We start from the raw sequence: 17433 nt of genomic DNA on the forward strand, positions 1-17433 counted from the left end.
GGCCGGTATGGTAAGTGAAGATTCATATAGTTAGTTTGTAAGTTGAGGTTGATAGAAATACTAATGTATGATCTATGTATCATAAGATCACGACTTAAACGGTACGCGTTTTGTATAATATTGGTCCGACATGAGCTTAAATGGGCTGGTATGGTAAGTGAAGTCATATGACTTTGACATGAGCTTAAATGGGCCTGTATGGTAAGTGAAGATTCATATAATTAAGCTCAACTTGTTTGGAATCGGACGGTTGTGTGCTTAGTTAAATATGCGTAAGCTTAAATGGAGCGATATAGCCAATTCCAACTTGCTTCATGTGGAGCATTAATAACTATTGTTGTTGTATACCACTTTCAACCATTAAATTAAAACATACAAGGGTTTGGCAAATAGTTAAAAGAGATTAAAAGTGCAAATTTAAAGGATCAAAATTGCTCCAAAAAAAAAAAAAAACATTAATAATTACTTTAGGTTTACCCCAAAATAATACAAGGGACCATTTTTGTCATTTTCTCTTAGATTCTACTACTGTACTTAATATTGACCATACAACAAGAGAGAATCATTAAAGAAAATTATTTCAAATACAATGAGTGGTCCAAAATCATATATCCTAAAGTACAATTGTACCCTTTGTCTTGATGGGTTTAGGTCCACATACGCTCAACCTTTTCCATTATATTGAATATGTTGTTGATGTTCGTTTCCGCTTTGGAGTTCGATTCAAATGAATTCGCACTGAAATTCTACTTTGGAGTAAAACATATCTGGTGAAATTTCACAAGTGAAGTCTGAAGCGGATGGAATATAAACCCCCTTACCTCACCTTATAGAGGTAAAGAGGTTGTTTCGTGATATTTTCCACCGGATAAATAAAAGAACAGCCTGATGCACTAAAGCTCCCTCTGCGCAGGGTCCGAGGAAGAGCCCCACCACAAGGATATATTGTACGTAGTCTTACCTTGCATTTCTGTCAGAGACTGTTTTCAAGGCTTGAACCCGTGACCTCCTGGTCACATGACAACAATTTTACCAGTTACTCTAAGGCTCCCTTAGACAAGGATGATGCGCCCCAGACTCCCCTAGTTCTCATGTGTTTCACCACAACAATAACGATATATGTTGTGTAATCTCATTAGGGAGATCTGAAGTACGCAACCTTACCCCTATCTTACGAAGATAGTTTATAAAAAGATTTAAGAAATTTATTTATTAGTACAATTAAACTCTTTCACTATCTCTTGAGATAGAAGAAGATTCCAACAATAAGTTGCAACCAAGGATTTGTAATAAATCAAGATTCCAAATCCAAGTGGGGACCTTAAGCACCTTGGACAAAGACAATACCAACAATTCATAAGAGATTTAGAAGATAAAGAGATAATGTCTTGACAAGACTATCTAGTTCTTTTTGTACATGTGATGTTTTTGGTTCACAAAACATGTCACAAATCCACTTTGTCACTATATTCTTATATCATCCCCTTATCCAAATATTCCCCTTTCTTTCACCTTCACCTTCACCATACACTCACTTTGTCAGTCACCACTATTGAATTTTTCAACAAAAAGAAAAGGTTAAAACGACAGGTCGATGTACTAAAGCTCCCTCTATGTGGGGTCCAGAAGAAGGACCGGGCCACAAGGATCTTTCGTACGCAGTCTTTAACTTACATTTTTACAAGAAGATGTTTCCACTGCTTGAAACCGTGACCTACTGGTCGCATGCCAACAAAAAGAAAAGGTTCGCTTGTATACAACAACAACATACCCAGTGGGGTTTGGAGAGGGTAATGTGTACACAGACCATACCACTACCTTAACCTCAGATAAAATAGAGAGGCTCTTTACGATAGACCCCCGACTCAGGACATATAATATAACAGAACAACAAACAAAAAACACAAAACAAAAAAGCACACAACAAAAGGGAAGAGGTCAACTTGTATATTTCCATTCTTAGGTCTCAAACCATAAAATGAGCCCATTTATTACTTATCTCAACCTCAAAAGCTAGCGGATAGAATGAGAATTATTCACGACTACATAAGAAGACAACAATCTGTTAGGAACGTCGACAACAACATGGGACCAGCCCAGTATAGTTAAACTATGAATATGAATAGAGTCTAGTTCTACTACTACGTCAAGAAAACAAACTCGATTTAATTAAACTTCAAAAGCTAAACTTCAAAAGCTATCTCATAAGGTAAAAGATCGCCCGGACTATGTATATAAAAAGACAACAATACATTCCCTTAATCAATGTAGGAGAATTGAGAATCATCACCAACAACATAACCCAATGAACTAATAAGATCCCACAAAATTTCAGTGTGAATCTTGAATCAACAAGCATTAAACAAGTTGCACAGCTACAAGAACTAAACACAACCAACTACAAATACAACATCAAACAAGAAAAACTTAAGACATAACACATCCATAAGAGTCATCAGCCCAACAAAGTCCACAAATCTTTCGCTTCACTCTACACCATTTTGTTCCGGCTGTGGATTCGAGGTGCTTTTCTTGCGTATTCTTGATAAACCAGCGTTTGTATAGATGTTGTGAATCTTGAATCAAGAAGCATTAAGCAAGTACAGACTCTTCTAACAATCTACATTGCGCAGCTAAAAGCAACACAACACACTACACCTACAACATCAACCAAGAAAACTTAAGACATAACACAATCATAAGAGTCATCACCATCAACAAAGTCGACAAATCTTCAGCTTCACTCTACACCATTTTGTGCTGGCTGTGGCTTAACCTTCCTATCTACTGTGAATCTTGAATCAACAAGCATTAAAACAAGTACAGACTCTTCTAACAATCTACATCACGCGGCTAAAATAAACACAACACACTACAACTACTACTTCAACCAAGAAAAACTTAAGACATAACGGAGTCATAAGAGTCATCACCATCAACAAAGTCAACAAATTTTCAGCTTCACTCTAGGCCATTTTGTGCTGGCTGTGGCCTAATCTTCCTAGGCCTACCTCTAGGCCTTCCGGTTTTCGAAACAGGAGCTAAGTTACCAGGGACAATTGTTGGTTTTGGTTTCTTGGGAGTAGGTGGTGCATTGGGGTCTTTTTTCGGGCGACCTCTCGGCTTTGGAGCTGCAAGTTCTGTTCCTTCTGGCAATGTAGTTTTCGGTTTTGGTGGTCGCCCTCGGCCACGCTTAGGAGGTACACCTGGACCAGGTTTAATGTAGTTGTTTTTGAGGAAAATAAGTTCACCAGTTAGTTTCATTCTATCCAAATGGTAAGTTAGCAACTTTGAGTGTGCATCATTCAAGTTCCCATACTTAGATTCAATGTACTTTGATATTGTTGACTTGTTTGAGCCTTCTTTTTGTTGTAGTGCATCAAGAGCTTCATAAATCATCTGATAATTAAAACCAACATCCCAAAAAGTTGATTTTTTTTGGTAATGAAATATATAATTAAGAAAAAAAGAACACACGCAGATGTGTCTTTTAAGTTGTTCGGACTCTCTAAAAATATTGCCGCCGGCACTACTTTTGAAGGATCTGACATACAACCGATGACATTCTTGAAGAGTCCGAACAACATAGTCTGTATTTTAAAAAAAAGAAAAAAGAGAAAAGCATTCTTGATGATCATGTGATCATGTGGGCGCCATTAAAGAAGTAAAAAAGCAAAAAATTAAGAACTAGACAAAAGTTGTTCATGTCTCTTTATTTTTTCTCTTTTTCCAAAGTTTTCTTGGGATTCCAAATTTCATTTTTTGGTACTAACTAATGCAAGAACTTATATTTTGAAAAGCCAAAATTCTAGTGAATTATCTATATGTACTGCACAAAAGCTACAATTTTGTTAAAAGAAAAATGACTCTTCTTGTTTTCTCAAAGATTAAATCTTTCTTCCAAAACCAAGAGAAAACTTAACTTAAACACTTAAAAAGAATCAATTTGAGCTAAAAAAAATGGCTAGAAAGCAAGAAACTTTTTACTCCCTCCATTTCAATTTGTTTGTCTAATTTTAACTTAGCATGAAGTTTAAAAAATAATACGAAATTTAAGAAAGTAAAGAATATTAAGTCTTGTAATCTTAAATATGTCACGTCAAAAGTTATAATTAAAGAGTTAAATGAAAAACCATCTTTACAAACAAATTAAAACGGAGCGAGTACATTAAGAGTAAATATAAAAATAGATTCTTTTCTTAAGTTTCTGAAACATCAAACTTGCATGCTTCATCTAAAACTAAACACAAAAAGAACATCTCAATTATGTGAAGAAAGCATAAAAATACAATCTTTTCTTCTAAAATCAAGAAAAGAAAAAAAAAAATCCCATCTCATATATTATGTAAAAAAAAAAGGTCAAATATTTTAGAAAAAATAGAATAATAGAACATTATTTACAGAAAACTAAAAAAAAAAAAACTCCGATACACTAAAACCACAGCTACATGTGGGACCCTCAAAAGAATTGGATCACAAGGATATATTACACGTAACCTTACTTTACATGTCAACAAGATTATTTTTACAACTTAAACTCATGATCTGCTGATTGGTTACAAGACATTAACTTTAGGCTCCTTTTTACCACAAAAACTCAAAAAAAAAAAAAACCACTTGATATATATGCAAAGAAGTGTCAAATTTTTTTGTGAAAATATAGAAAAATAGAGCAAGAATTGTTGAAAAAAAATTAAACAAAAATATGGAAAGTTGGTAAGTAGTTAGTTTACCTGAGGGTATTCTTCAGGATGAATTGTCCTGTTGACAAATTCAGTAGCCATTGAAACTTGCAGAGAGAGAGGAGAGAGAGAGAATTTGTCCCCACAAAGAAATGGAGAGAGAGAGTGAGTGAGGACAGTGTCAACTTCAAAAGTATAGTGAATTAATTTGCTACTATAATATTACTAGTAGTACTAAAGAAATTAAAAAAATAAATAAAGAGAGAGCTTATCCATAAAGAAACTTTATCAAAAGAAAAAGGAAAAAAAAAATTTCTCTGGTTCAAAATAAATAAATTTTTGAACTATTTTTTAATATTTAAAATAAGTAAATTATTTATTTTCAAGAGATGTATTGAAATTTTCTTTTGATTTTACTCATATTTACACTTTCTAGGGTATGAAGTTCAAGAGATTTAATTGACTTTATTTTAATGTGACTAAAATTTCAAAAATAATTTGATAAAATTTAAAAGGATAAAAATGAAAAGTAAAGTATAATTTTATGTCCTAGTTTCTTTTCATTAGTATGTGTGTATTAAGGTAAAAATGTACTTATTTTGAACTAGAGGAAGTACTTCTTTCGTCTCAATTTAAGCGTCTTAATTTGTTTGGATATGAAATTTTAAAAATAAAAGGAGATCTTTAAATTTTGTGGTTATGAATTAAGGGGGTGTTTTGATCATGAAAATTGTGAGTATTAGAAAAAGAAGAATATTTGTGTTTTGCAATGAAAAATTATATCTAAAAATTAGAGTTGTATTTAATCATGAGTAAAAAATAAACTCCGTTCGTTTTAATTTAAGTGTCTTAGTTTGGATGGAAATTAAATTTTAAGAAATGAAAGTAGATCATTAAATTTTGTGGTCATGAATTAAGAGGGCGTTTGATCATGAAAACTGTGAGTATTAGAAAAAGAATGAATATTTGTGTTTGAAATGAAAAATCATAACTGAAAATTAGAGTTGTATTTTGGTCATGAGTATAAATTAATTTTTATTTTAATTTTTTTGAGTTTTTTGGAGTAAATTTTTTTTTTTTAAATTCTTGAAAATTCTAAAATTCAACTCTGAGTCGAATTTTAGAAATTATGGCTAAACGTATTTTATGGAGTTCAACTCTGAAAAAAAGTAAAAAAAAAAATTGACGGTCAAAGCATCAAATGCCTTCTAACGATGTGTATAGTTCTTTAAATCTTGTAATCTTAAACTTGTCAATTTATTAGAACTAGAAAACGTATTAAATATAAAAGAGGACACTCTTTCTGAAAGAGACTAAAATAGAAAATAAGATAGTTAAATATCCAATGGTTGTAAATCTTTATTACAAAGGTATTCACAAGGTTAGATGACTTGGATTTCCATTTTTCCTTTATCTTTGTAGCATTGAACCTTGTAGGTCCACCACCAAAGATGTGGTGCAGTCGATGGGGCTGTTTCTTTCTTAATCAGAGATCTCGAGTTCGAGTCCTGGATATGAAAAAATCCTTATCCGAATGCGGATACCGAACACCGAATGAAAAACCAAAATAAAAGAACCTTGTTGGTCTATGTTAGACTTCTATATTTTACATGACAGATAAGCAAGTGAATGTGGTTGGTGCTTGGCGAACAGTTGATCAAGCCATTTACTATGAGTCTACTGGAGGTTTAGTGCTTCCTATATTTGAATATGGCTCGATTTTCGAACTCAAATTTAAACTTTTAATTGAGGATAAGTAAGTTTTTATCACGGAGAGAGGGACTCGAACCCTCGATAGTTCTTTGTTCAAAACTATACCGGTTTTCAAGACCGTAGCGCAACGACTAGGAGTTGTATTAGTAAGAATATATTTATCAGAAATCTGTTGTGTTTAACAACAACAAAAGTGTTGCTTAAAACTTTTGGTACATACATAAAACATCAAAGGATTCAAAGATACAAGTAGTTACATAGCATGAAAGGATGAATGTCATTTTGATATAGTATATTTTTTCTAAAGTAAGTAGAGCTTATGAACTATTTTTTCACAGTGACTCCGGAATATCGATTAGTCCCTTCATCTAGATATCTACAGTATTGAGTTACGAGGCGTGTTCTAATATGTCGCGTTGTCATCTTGGCTCCCTACATCCCCGGGTGACACTTCGTCCACCATGAACCTCCAGCTATCGCCTTCGCCTATTTCCCATTGTCTTTTCAATTCAAGAATGGTTTTTGATGCAGCAGCAGCAATGGCGGGGTTGTCATCTTCTGCCAGTCTCTATCGACACATAACAAAGCCTTCCGTTATCTCTAGTGTTGAATAACGTCAATAAGAGAAAAATGTGGTTCGCGGAAATGGCATTACCTGCAACGCTCCCATTCCAGCGTTTCCTAAAGTCCACATGGATGGAGCTGCTGAGAGCGCGTTCGCTAATGCTTTCCTACACGATGAAATTCCCCGAGAAATTTACAACTGTCTGAGTCATAGTTTAGATCTAAAATGACAAATACCGTACCATCCAAAACAATAAAAGACAAATATCACAAATGATGATGGTAAAACGCCTTCATCTTCGTATCAAGCTGATATTAGACAAAAGAAGATGAAATTGCTTCAATCTAATATATGAACCAGTTACAGATCCGATCTTTTAAGAGTCATAAGTTCAATAAGTTCTTAACTACGAATCTAAACTGGAAATGGAACACTTAAATCAATCCAAAATGAAAGCGCAGTTGATTTCAAGGAGCAGAAACACGAATTTTCAAGTCCCGTTATATGAAATATTTGAGGTTTAGGTGCACATACTAGAAAAGATAGCATGAAACAAACCCTTGCAGAAACAGCCTCTGGAGGTCATGGATTCGAGCTATGGAAACAACCTCTTGCACAAATGTAGGGTAAGGTTGCGTACAATAGACTCTTGTGGTCGCGGACCCTGTGCATAGGGGGAGCTTACTGCACCGGTCTACCCCTTTTTTTTTTAGGGCGAAACAGAAGACCATAGGTCAAATTCATTCCATAGAAATGTTAAAAGAGGGTAAAAATAGCTAACCTTGTATTTACATCAGGAGAACTTGAACACTCAGCCAGCAAGGATACACTACTTTTACCATCCATTGCATCAAGATCTATAAGTGTTGCAACCAACAACTCGAGCTGCTCAAATCAGGAAATTCGTAAACGAATTGAGATGTGGAAGAGAGCATAAATAGATCAAAGGCATCACACGCTATGTTGCACGGACTCTTCAAAAGTGATGACGCACCCGTTTGGATCCTTCAAAAATGCACTAGTTTTGAAGGATTCGACAGGAACCCATCGACATTTTTGAAGAGTCTGAGCAGCATATCACACGTAGTCATTAATACTGTAATTTACACTTTTTAAAATTAGGACCTCTTCTGGATCAGTATAGTCAATTCCATCAGCTTCGGAAAGTGCAGATGCTATATCCCAGTAGGCTTCCTGCAGGTCGATAGCACACAATTATAAATATCCAAAGGATTCAATTTAATCATGAGAGCGTTGAATCAGACAAGGGTCAATACCTGTATAGCAGTGATGCGATCAGCAGAAACTTCACCAGAAAGAAACTTGAGAGTTTTCCCGTTCTTCTCAAGTGTAATATGCCTTGTATTTTCTGTATCTATGGAACTTCTTTTCCTGAACAGAGGACGGATACCAATACGGAGTAGAAATGAAGATTTAAAGTCAGATGAATTGTGTTCTTTTTCTGTTATTGCTGCTAGGAAGCAAAATCACTACATGAACTTACAATCTGTACATCTTGCTCACCATCCTATCATGAATGTTCTTGACAAACTGCAAAACTCCAAACCAAACAAAAGAAATCGTGAATAGAAGGAAATATAGTGTAACGAGTGCAGTCATTGATAAAAGCAGAGGAAGTAGATAGACGTATCTACTTACAACACCTGACATAAAAGATTAAATCCATTTTGTGCAATAACCATACCTCTAGAGCCGTCAGCGAATCCTCCATTGCACGCTGTTTTGCCACAAAGTCGGCACGTCTTAAATCAGCCTGATTAATGGGAAAAAACAGCTGCTTTTAGATTATTTATCTTAGACACCAAACCATTTTGAAGAACCTATGAGTGTGCAAAGCAACGTAAATTCATAGCAAAGACGGTGATGCCATCAACAAGGTACTATCCGCTCTCAAAGTTCTGAATCAGTAGCAGAAGCCAAATCTGCAGATTAATGAAGATTTGAACTCCCAAAATATCAATGAAAATGCTAAACAAAATGCATGTCTAATCCATTAATAACCTTGTTGAACACAATGCGACTACTACTGGCGAAGGTTACAGCATTTAAGGTGAAAACATGTTCTGCTAATTTTAGTCTGAACGTATTAAACATCACTTCCACACTCATAAATTAGATCTTTCGTTACATGTGCCGCTCGATGCCCTACAGCTTTGATCACACGTACCTCAGCTCTAAAGTTTATAACCTTTTAGTTCATTTTGTATCTTCAATTAGAAACCCCTACCTATCTGTGGACTGGGATTATGCATTTACCTCTCTAGTGGATCGTCTATTTGGTGGAGCCATTAAACTGTATTTGAAAGTGAATATAAAACACATGCTTCATCTTAGCCAAGTTAAATAACAGTGTGGAAAAATTTCGGATCTTGAAATGTGAATTGTTTATTTTAATTTCCTATGAAAATGATTCTCTCCTCTTTGCCTCCAGTTAAGTTAGGGACCAAGTGAACGAAATGCACTTCACGAATTTATACAGAACAAGTGAAAAAATGCACCTCCAAGGCGCCATCGCTCCAGTGTCGATCAGCAGCTTTCTTCAGTCTCGTTTCAGCGATGTTTTTAAGAATCTGCTAAGCACAATTAGTAAGCATTCCAATGAAAGGATGTGATGATATATCTTATGGCAAATAATTATATTACAAACTCACAGTGGCAACATGATGGATTCTTTCGGCTCTTTTCTTGACATCATTATCAACTTTCTCAGTATCTTCCCGTGCCCGAGCTAATTAAAGGGGAAAAAGGCCGATCAATCAGACTCTCAGGGTGTGTCACCAACACTAAATGACAAAAAGTTATTATCCAAATGCTATTGTCCATATTTCATTCATGAATACCACTACCCAATATTCTCTATGTGCATTCTATAAGCAGCATTCAACAAAGTACTGAACTTTGGTACCCAGCAGGAAACCTTTTCCAATTGCAAAAAGTCAGTTGAATACGATTTTTTCATCATGCGTGAAAGCTTGAGAACCGGGTGAAGAATTTTACCATCAAGCTTAAGAAACTCAGAACCAAGAAATGCAACATCTTGGCGCGCACGGGCATCCATTCTCATTATTCCCCTGTTAGGTAAAAATAACTTAAAAAGATATTTTACATGAAGCTAATATATAATATTTCATATGATAAAATAGTTTTTGAAGTTGATCTATAGAGGCATTTGAATTATGATGATGGCGTGACAAGTAGAGCAGTTTGAGGTAGCAAACATCAAACAAACACTTTCCCTATGTGTCGTGATCACAGATAATCTCTAAGTGTTCGATTGTTAAACGAATCATAATCTCTCCAAATTTTCCAGGAAGAGACGTGAAGAAAACATTTACACAGCTACAAGACATTCAGACCGTTTAGTCAACTGTATCAAAATATCATTTTGAACAATGAGCCACTCCTCTTCTACCGAAGTGAAGGTTCACAAATTTATATCCTCATATCTTGACCACAATTCAAAACTAAAAGAAATCTTCTAACAAATTCACAAAAACCAAAGGTAAAAGATAGAGAAACTCCAACTATACAGCAAGTGACAAAGTGCTTTTTCTTTTTCAGTGGTAACTAGAAAAAAGTGGTGAAGACAATAATCAAGTTATTAGACTCCTCTGAGGATTTCCTGCGGTGTGTAAAGTACTCCCTCTATTCCATTATATGTGACACTACTTCCTTCTTCGTCTGTTTCAAAACGTGACACCTTATCTATATTTGGAAACAATTTAATTTCAAACATCTCATTTTACCCTAAATGAAATTCTTTATAGCCTCAAAAACCTCATGGCATGTTTAATACCACTAGATCCACAGAACTTTCTTTCTTGAACTCTGCGCCCGATCGAAGGGAGTAATTATTTTAAACTGATGCAAGACTTGAATAAATAAGACATAAAATGTCAGGCACATATTGTACCGAGAAAGCAGCACAATATCATTCTTAGCCCTTTCATTCACAAATTTGGCATCGTTGCAAGCAAATTTACAAGCTTCAGCAATCGCCTGACTAGATGGAATAACTTTCCCAACTGTGATTGCTTGATCATTTTCTTGTACACTGCAAAAATATAGTCCAGACATGAACTATAATTACGATATTATCAACACAACACATTTAAGAAGCAACATTATGATAGTGTTTGTATGGAAGGATTTGGAAGGAAAAGGAGGAGAAGAAATATACTACTGTTCCCTATCCTGTCCTTATCTTCTCTTTACTTTTCATTCTGAACAAACAAAACCAGTGTTAACGCTGTCAAGGATATGCCAGGGACGAAGGCCAATGAACTTTTTCAGAATGTTAAGCCAGTTTCTTCAATAATTAAGATGTAGTTGAATGTAAAATGCAGAAGAAATATGGCACAACCCGCATAATGATATTAAAGGTTACCGCCAAGAGATCACGACCGAGGTGATGCTGAAAATTAAAGCATCGTTGATCCTCTGAAAGTGTTTTTGAATTTCCTATTCTTCTAAAGCAACGACAGTATAAAAATGGAACAAAGCAAGATGTTCTAGCTTGCACCAACTACAGTACCCTTTTTTTTTTTTTGGGGGGGGGGGGGGGGGTGAGAGATAATTAGTTTTGTATTTTGTCCAATTCTCTATCTACAAATCAATCTTGAGCAATAGCTCAAATTAGGCAAAGAAGTATATGCTCAAGTTCTGTATTACGAATGATCTCATGTGAGTATGTTATTAGCAGCAAAAGATGAAAAGATGATTGATACTTAAGCATAATTAAACATAAAGATATGCCTTCCGAATGATTGCCAACATCGAATTCCTTAAAATTCTCTTAACGAATGTTGAATTTGAACAACAACAATAACAATGAGAGTCTTAAATTTTCCTTAATACTGGTTCCATTTTTTTGCTGGTATTTATATTCATTAACCATTTGTTGTTGAACCATGATTACCTAGATATGTTGGAATAATCACCACTGGTTCTGGCAACCTCTTTTGTCTCAGTATCACGTGTTTCTGTTGAGCGACACAACACAGGAGAGCCCCTGAAGATGACACGGTTGCTTAGTTTTCCACACACCTCCCAGAACCCCTTATTAGAAAACTTCAGTCTTGGCATATTAGAATATCCATTGTGTTTGCTATATTCAGTCCCTTGACCGTGGGCGTGAACTTTTGGGTGTTGAGGTGATTTGGCAGAATAATAAATGATCCCATTTGGGGTAGCCATGGTTATCTACAAGATCGTACAACCCAAAGCAAAATTTCTGGCTGTATCTGGTGAGGCGAAAAAAATATTTAACAAAGCATCAACCGAAAACCTGAAAGGCAAAGCAAATTCTAGCATAATAAGATTCTTAGTTTAAACTCTAAATAATTGTCTATTATCAAAATGGTTACTGACGCAAATAAAGACAAAGGTTACTCTAAAATGACCTCACTGGTAGAGCGTACCACAAATTCAAAACAATAATCAAATTCCAAAGTATTAAGTACTTTTTGCAAAAGTAGTGTTGCCAAAAGCGTGCCTAAAGCGCACTTAAGCCCTGAATAGGCGCAAAACATGTTGAGCGCTTCGCTCACTTTGGAATGGTACCACATAAGTTGGGACAAGCAGAAAAAGCCTCTCAGTTTCAGCAACCAAGCGTTGCCACTTATTAACAGAATGAGGGATCGCAACGATGAAATCTTGGAAGAATTTGATGGACAACCACAATCAATGTGGGACTCTAATCCATTCTAACACCCCCTTCATGCCAAGATCCAACTGGAGCATATATTGGAAGCCCAAACAGGGATGAACCTAGCACTGGTACCACGTAAAGATACGACACTTGAGCTTAACTCAACGCCAAAAGCTAGCTCATGTGGGGCATACGCTAACCCACTCTAACAGAAACCAATCAAAATAAAGCTAAGCAAAACAGAAATATCCTCAGTTTCAGCATTGCACTTACGAACAGAATAAGGAGACAAAAAAGAGACAACCCAGTACACTAAAGCTCCCGCTATGCGCGGGGCCGACCAATCACAGGGGTCTATCGTAAAGATGAAATCTTGGAACAATTTGACAAACACCCTCATAGAAAAATAATCTAAATAAAGCAAAACAGCTACAAAATTTTCATCTTGGAACAAGAAAGACAGATGAATGAACTAAGACTTCACTTTGCTACTGAGTACAGAAAGGAGGGGGTGATAAAGCTGGAATCTCCACATGGAAAAATAAGCTAAATAAAGCAAAACAGCTACAAATTTTTCATCTTGGAACTAGAAAGACAGATGAATGAACTAAGACTTCACTTTGCTACTGAGTACAGAAAGGAGGGGGGGATAAAGCTGGAATCTTGGAAGAATCTAATGGTCAACCCACATGGAAAAATAAGCTAAACAAAGCAAAACAACAACAAAATATTCATCTAGGAACTTTTAGCTAAACACATGAAAAGTCTTACTTTTGCTACTGAGTACAGAAAGAAGGAGATGTGTGTGTGTGTGTGGGTAGGGGTGGGGTTAATAAAGATGAAATCTTGGAAGAATCTAATGGACACCCACATAGGGAAATATGCTAAATATAGCAAAGCAAGTACAAAACTTTCATCTAGGAACAAGAAAGATAATGAGTACAGAGAGGAGAGTAGGGTGTTTTGGGGGACTTACCTTTGCTACTGAGTACAGAGAGGAGAGTGGGGTGTTTTGGGGGGTTAATAAAGCTGAAATCCTTGAAGATTTTTTTTTGATAACCATGGTATTCAGGTCAGCTTACCCACCCCTTAACTAATTCCGTCGTATAGCTACCACCTCCCTCTAGAGACAACTAGATGTAACTCTATTCATCAAGGCTACGACGAAATCTCGAAAGAATTTGATAGACACACAAATAGAAAAATACGCCAAAGCAACTACAAAATTTTCATCTAGGAACAAAAAAGAAAGACATGACGGAATCAAGTCAATAGCAAATTACGGAAAAAGGACATACCTTTTGCTACAAAGTACAGAAAGAAGGGGTTGGGGGGATTACTGGATTTAGCTAAAGGGGAAGAGGGGTCCTTACTGAAATTGGATGTAGTGAATGGTGAATAAAAGAGTAAGGCATTGCAAAAATGGAGAATTTGTAGCCACAAGTATAGCATATGGACCCTTATTTGCCAACACTATCTAACAAAAGTAAATTTATCTAGTGGGGCTAATGGGGTATGGCTATGGTAGGGTTGGAATAAGAGAAACACTTATTGTCAGTTGTAATAGTTATTGTAACTTAATTGCTTGAGATAAAAAATTATTTTCTCGGACGTAAAAAAAAAAAGTCGAGCTCAATCAATTTTATTTCAAAAAGATTTTAAAAATTAAGATCAAACATGTCAAGTCGATCGGGTTTTGCTGTATTTTTAGTGACTGTAGTCGCCATTAACTTTCAAGCCTGTTATGTTAGTTAGGCCAAATATATTTATCTTAAGCTAACTTAAAGGATAAAAGATATCAAAGTTATATTTGAAAGACCAAAATAAAATTTATATTCGCTCCGTTTTAATTTGTTTGGTTAGTTATCTTTGATCAATCTATCCACGATGACTCAAACGACATCAAACTTCCTCAAAGTCTATGGCAATCCACTCCCACTTCCACTCAAGTATAGACATCCACCAGCATGGATGAATGACTTTGTTTTCAGAGACACAAAGAAGGTACCTCATGCTCTTACTAATCGTGTGCCATATGATAAACTTTCCCGATCCTATAAGAGCTATGTGCTGAAAACTTCAAGTGTTGCTGAACCTACAAGCTACTTTGAGGCTTGCAAAGATCCTAGATGGGAGGAAGCAATGAAGAATGAAATAGAAGCCTTGAATTCCAATCATACTTGGGAGATTGTTCCTTTGCCTAAAGGAAAGAAGGTTATTGGTTGCACGTGGATATATAAAGTAGGGAAAAGGCTCAAATATGTCACTGAACTATTAGAAATAACTCATTTATGTCATTCGTTAAAAGTTGGGCTTATTTATGCCATCGCCGTTATAAAACCAGTTCATCCATGCCATTACTTTCTAACGGCAGTTTTCTAAAAAACAGCTTTGTCACGTGGCCTCTTATTAGAGGTCCACGTTGTTGACACCTAATTTTTGCCCTCTGCAATCCAATTTAATTTTGAAGTTTCTTCAATTTTAAATAAAATCACACCAATTATTTGGTTCAAATAAAAGCTAGTTTAAATTACTTATTCAATTCAATTTTATCATTTAATTAACGATTATATATTTTTCGCATTTTTATATACGAGAGTGTATAAATTTTGTTATTTAAATGAACGTTTTCATTAAAATTAGATTTTTATTGATTAAACTTGAAAATTAATTCAAATGGATAAAATCTTGGTTTTAAATATGAATTGCTCTAAAAATATTTTATTTGGAGGAATATTTGTTGGATTTTATCAAATTAAGAAACTCGAGGTTAATTTGTTACTTGATTTGTGCAGATTGCGACTCAATTTAGCGAACGAATTAAATATGACCTCAATTGAAATCAAAGTGGCCCAATTGTAATGCAATTGACCAATAGATATTCAATTTTGTTATAATTTAAATAAGTTGTTTAAATTGTAATTCAATCTTAATCCCAAAAGTCACCATTTCTTAATTGAGATTATTTTAATCCGATTAAATTTAATTAGAGTTATTTTTAATCTAATTTAATTTAATTATGATTAATATAACCTAATTAAATTTAATTAGGGTTATTTAATAACCCAATTAGATTTAATTAGGGTTATTAGATTACCCAATGTTTAACCCAAATTAATCCCCAATTTCCTAGGCCCAACACTAAAACCACCAACCCAATCCAATTAACCAATACCCGACCCACCTTTTGTTTCCTTCTTCAAATCACAGCACACACGCGATAACAACAGGACAATAACAAATCGTAAACAACAGCAACATAACCTCCAACATCATCGACAATGAACAAACACCATCGACGACGATCCGACCCGAGATCCCAAAATTCAACCGATCCGAACCAGACTCGACCCTCAATCAACTATTTTGTAGCCTCCTTTACGCGTACCACGTGATTTCGTACGAAAAGATGCCGAGAAACCTTCTAGAATGAGCTTAGGTGTCTCCCCAACGGCTCAAATTCGCGAATTTTGGGATAATGGTACGGATTAGGTACGTATTTGGGCGTTTTTCATTGGTTGGAAAGAGGATTCGTTTTTCTCCATTTTAATTGGTCCACCATTTCAAAGAATCCCACAGCCGTCACAAAAAAAAAATTGGTACCAATGGGGGATGAAATCCAAGCTGTAGAAGGGGTTCCAGTTTGAATTTCAAAATTAGGTTTTTTTCAAATCCCTAATCTACCCCTAATTCGTCTTCTATATAAAGACCCCTTGGGTCACTGTTCTAGGGGATTTTATTTTTTCTTCTTTCCCTTTTGGGTTCTCTGGGAATAGTTCTCCTAAAAGCTATAAAAAAGAAAAAATTTTGGGTTCGAAAAAGTTAGAGAAATTTTGGGTTCGAAAGAGGGGAAAATTCTGGAAAAACAAAAAGAGATTGCTTTCAGTGAAAGTTCTTGTTTCTAAGGAAGGTTGGTGATTGTTCAGAGTCTTTTATTTTTTCGGAATCACGACGAAGTCTTCTGGTGGTAGTTGAAATTTCGTCGAAGCCTCGAGTCCCGTTTTGCTGCTCCCTAAAAGGTAATATCCTACTCCATTTAAGCTTTCGATTGCCTCTGTTTCATCTGGACCTTTTGTAGTTGTGAGCAAATATTGAGTAACATTATATGCTGGGATTGATTGCTGGTAGATGGCTTTAATAGCCGTAGGTAGCTGTTGATAAATGTCCGATTTAATACTCTTTTTTTTTGTGAACTGCTTAAGGTTTGTATAGCTGACCTTATGTTAAAGTTTCATGTTCTTCGATTCTATTTTGAGTTGCTGGGCATCCTGTAAGGCTGGTTTCGTCGTTTAAAGTTGCATGCTTTGATTTTGGTTCGGGCTACTAGTACCCTGTTATAGTTGATTTCATACTAAAGTGTCATATTTCGATTTTTAGTAGTTTGGGTTGCTAGCATATAGATTGGTTCCATCATTAAAGTTTCATACTTTGATTTCTAATTAGTAGTTTCGGGCTGCTACCTCGGGTCTAAGGATGGTATCCCGATCCCTATTTTGGTTTACTGTTTTGGTTTAGGACCTCTGATTTTCCCTATTTTAATTTCTAAGTGTCCAATCTCACTGACTATGTGTTTCGGTCGTTAATCTGTCCAGCATGTTTAACTGTGTGTTTTGCAAATTACGATGGTTTCCTGTAGAATTTCGTTGATCCCGAATTAGATGACCAAGATGCCTTCCTTGTTTGATTAGAATTTGGTTCAATGTGAATGAGAAAGTATTGGAAAATTTGAGCTCTAGCGAGAACCTTGAGTACCCTAACTCGGTTTCCTAGGCTGCTCCTTATTCCAAACTTTCTTATCACTC

At 35.4% G+C, this 17433-nt stretch overlaps 2 protein-coding genes across 7 annotated transcripts; both read right to left on the bottom strand.

Annotated features, from left to right (window-relative positions):
• Positions 1-2205: 2205 nt before the first annotated feature.
• On the bottom strand, positions 2206-5009 carry LOC107870497 (HMG-Y-related protein A). The gene is made up of 2 exons (XM_016717050.2): positions 4734-5009; positions 2206-3399 (listed from the first exon to the last, which is right to left on the bottom strand). Exons 1-2 carry the CDS (start codon positions 4782-4784, stop codon positions 2962-2964), a joined length of 489 nt encoding a protein of 162 aa, XP_016572536.1. The 5' UTR covers positions 4785-5009; the 3' UTR covers positions 2206-2961.
• A 1582-nt stretch (positions 5010-6591) lies between these two features.
• Positions 6592-14163, bottom strand: LOC107870496 (senescence-associated protein SPA15, chloroplastic). Of its 6 annotated transcripts, none has more exons than XM_016717041.2 (13): positions 14005-14163; positions 11900-12268; positions 10895-11035; positions 9979-10052; positions 9633-9709; positions 9480-9551; positions 8666-8734; positions 8465-8511; positions 8238-8352; positions 8086-8154; positions 7742-7845; positions 7051-7126; positions 6592-6963 (listed from the first exon to the last, which is right to left on the bottom strand). In XM_016717041.2, the coding sequence occupies exons 2-13, from the start codon at positions 12175-12177 to the stop codon at positions 6799-6801; spliced, it is 1287 nt and encodes a 428-aa protein (XP_016572527.1). In that variant the 5' UTR covers positions 12178-12268; positions 14005-14163; the 3' UTR covers positions 6592-6798. The 6 variants fall into 6 exon arrangements, with proteins under 6 accessions (XP_016572527.1, XP_016572525.1, XP_016572535.1 ...); XM_016717039.2 differs by having other exon boundaries at positions 13930-14163; XM_016717049.2 differs by having other exon boundaries at positions 11900-12224; positions 13930-14056.
• Between the last annotated feature and the right edge of the window lie 3270 nt (positions 14164-17433).

The sequence above is a fragment of the Capsicum annuum genome, chromosome 12 (assembly GCF_002878395.1).
Source record: "Capsicum annuum cultivar UCD-10X-F1 chromosome 12, UCD10Xv1.1, whole genome shotgun sequence".
NCBI classification, from domain to species: Eukaryota; Viridiplantae; Streptophyta; class Magnoliopsida; order Solanales; family Solanaceae; genus Capsicum; species Capsicum annuum.

Excerpts from the sequence above, each read along its gene's own strand:
- LOC107870497 (XM_016717050.2), bottom strand. The coding sequence starts at position 4,784 with ATGGCTACTGAATTTGTCAACAGGACAATTCATCCTGAAGAATACCCT. Across the intron at positions 3,400-4,733 it reads ATCCTGAAGAATACCCTCAG|ATGATTTATGAAGCTCTTGA; the intron begins GTAAACTAACTA and ends TTTAATTATCAG.
- LOC107870496 (XM_016717041.2), bottom strand. The coding sequence starts at position 12,177 with ATGGCTACCCCAAATGGGATCATTTATTATTCTGCCAAATCACCTCAA. Across the intron at positions 8,512-8,665 it reads ATTCGCTGACGGCTCTAGAG|TTTGTCAAGAACATTCATGA; the intron begins GTATGGTTATTG and ends GGAGTTTTGCAG. Across the intron at positions 6,964-7,050 it reads CTGGAATGGGAGCGTTGCAG|AGACTGGCAGAAGATGACAA; the intron begins GTAATGCCATTT and ends ATGTGTCGATAG.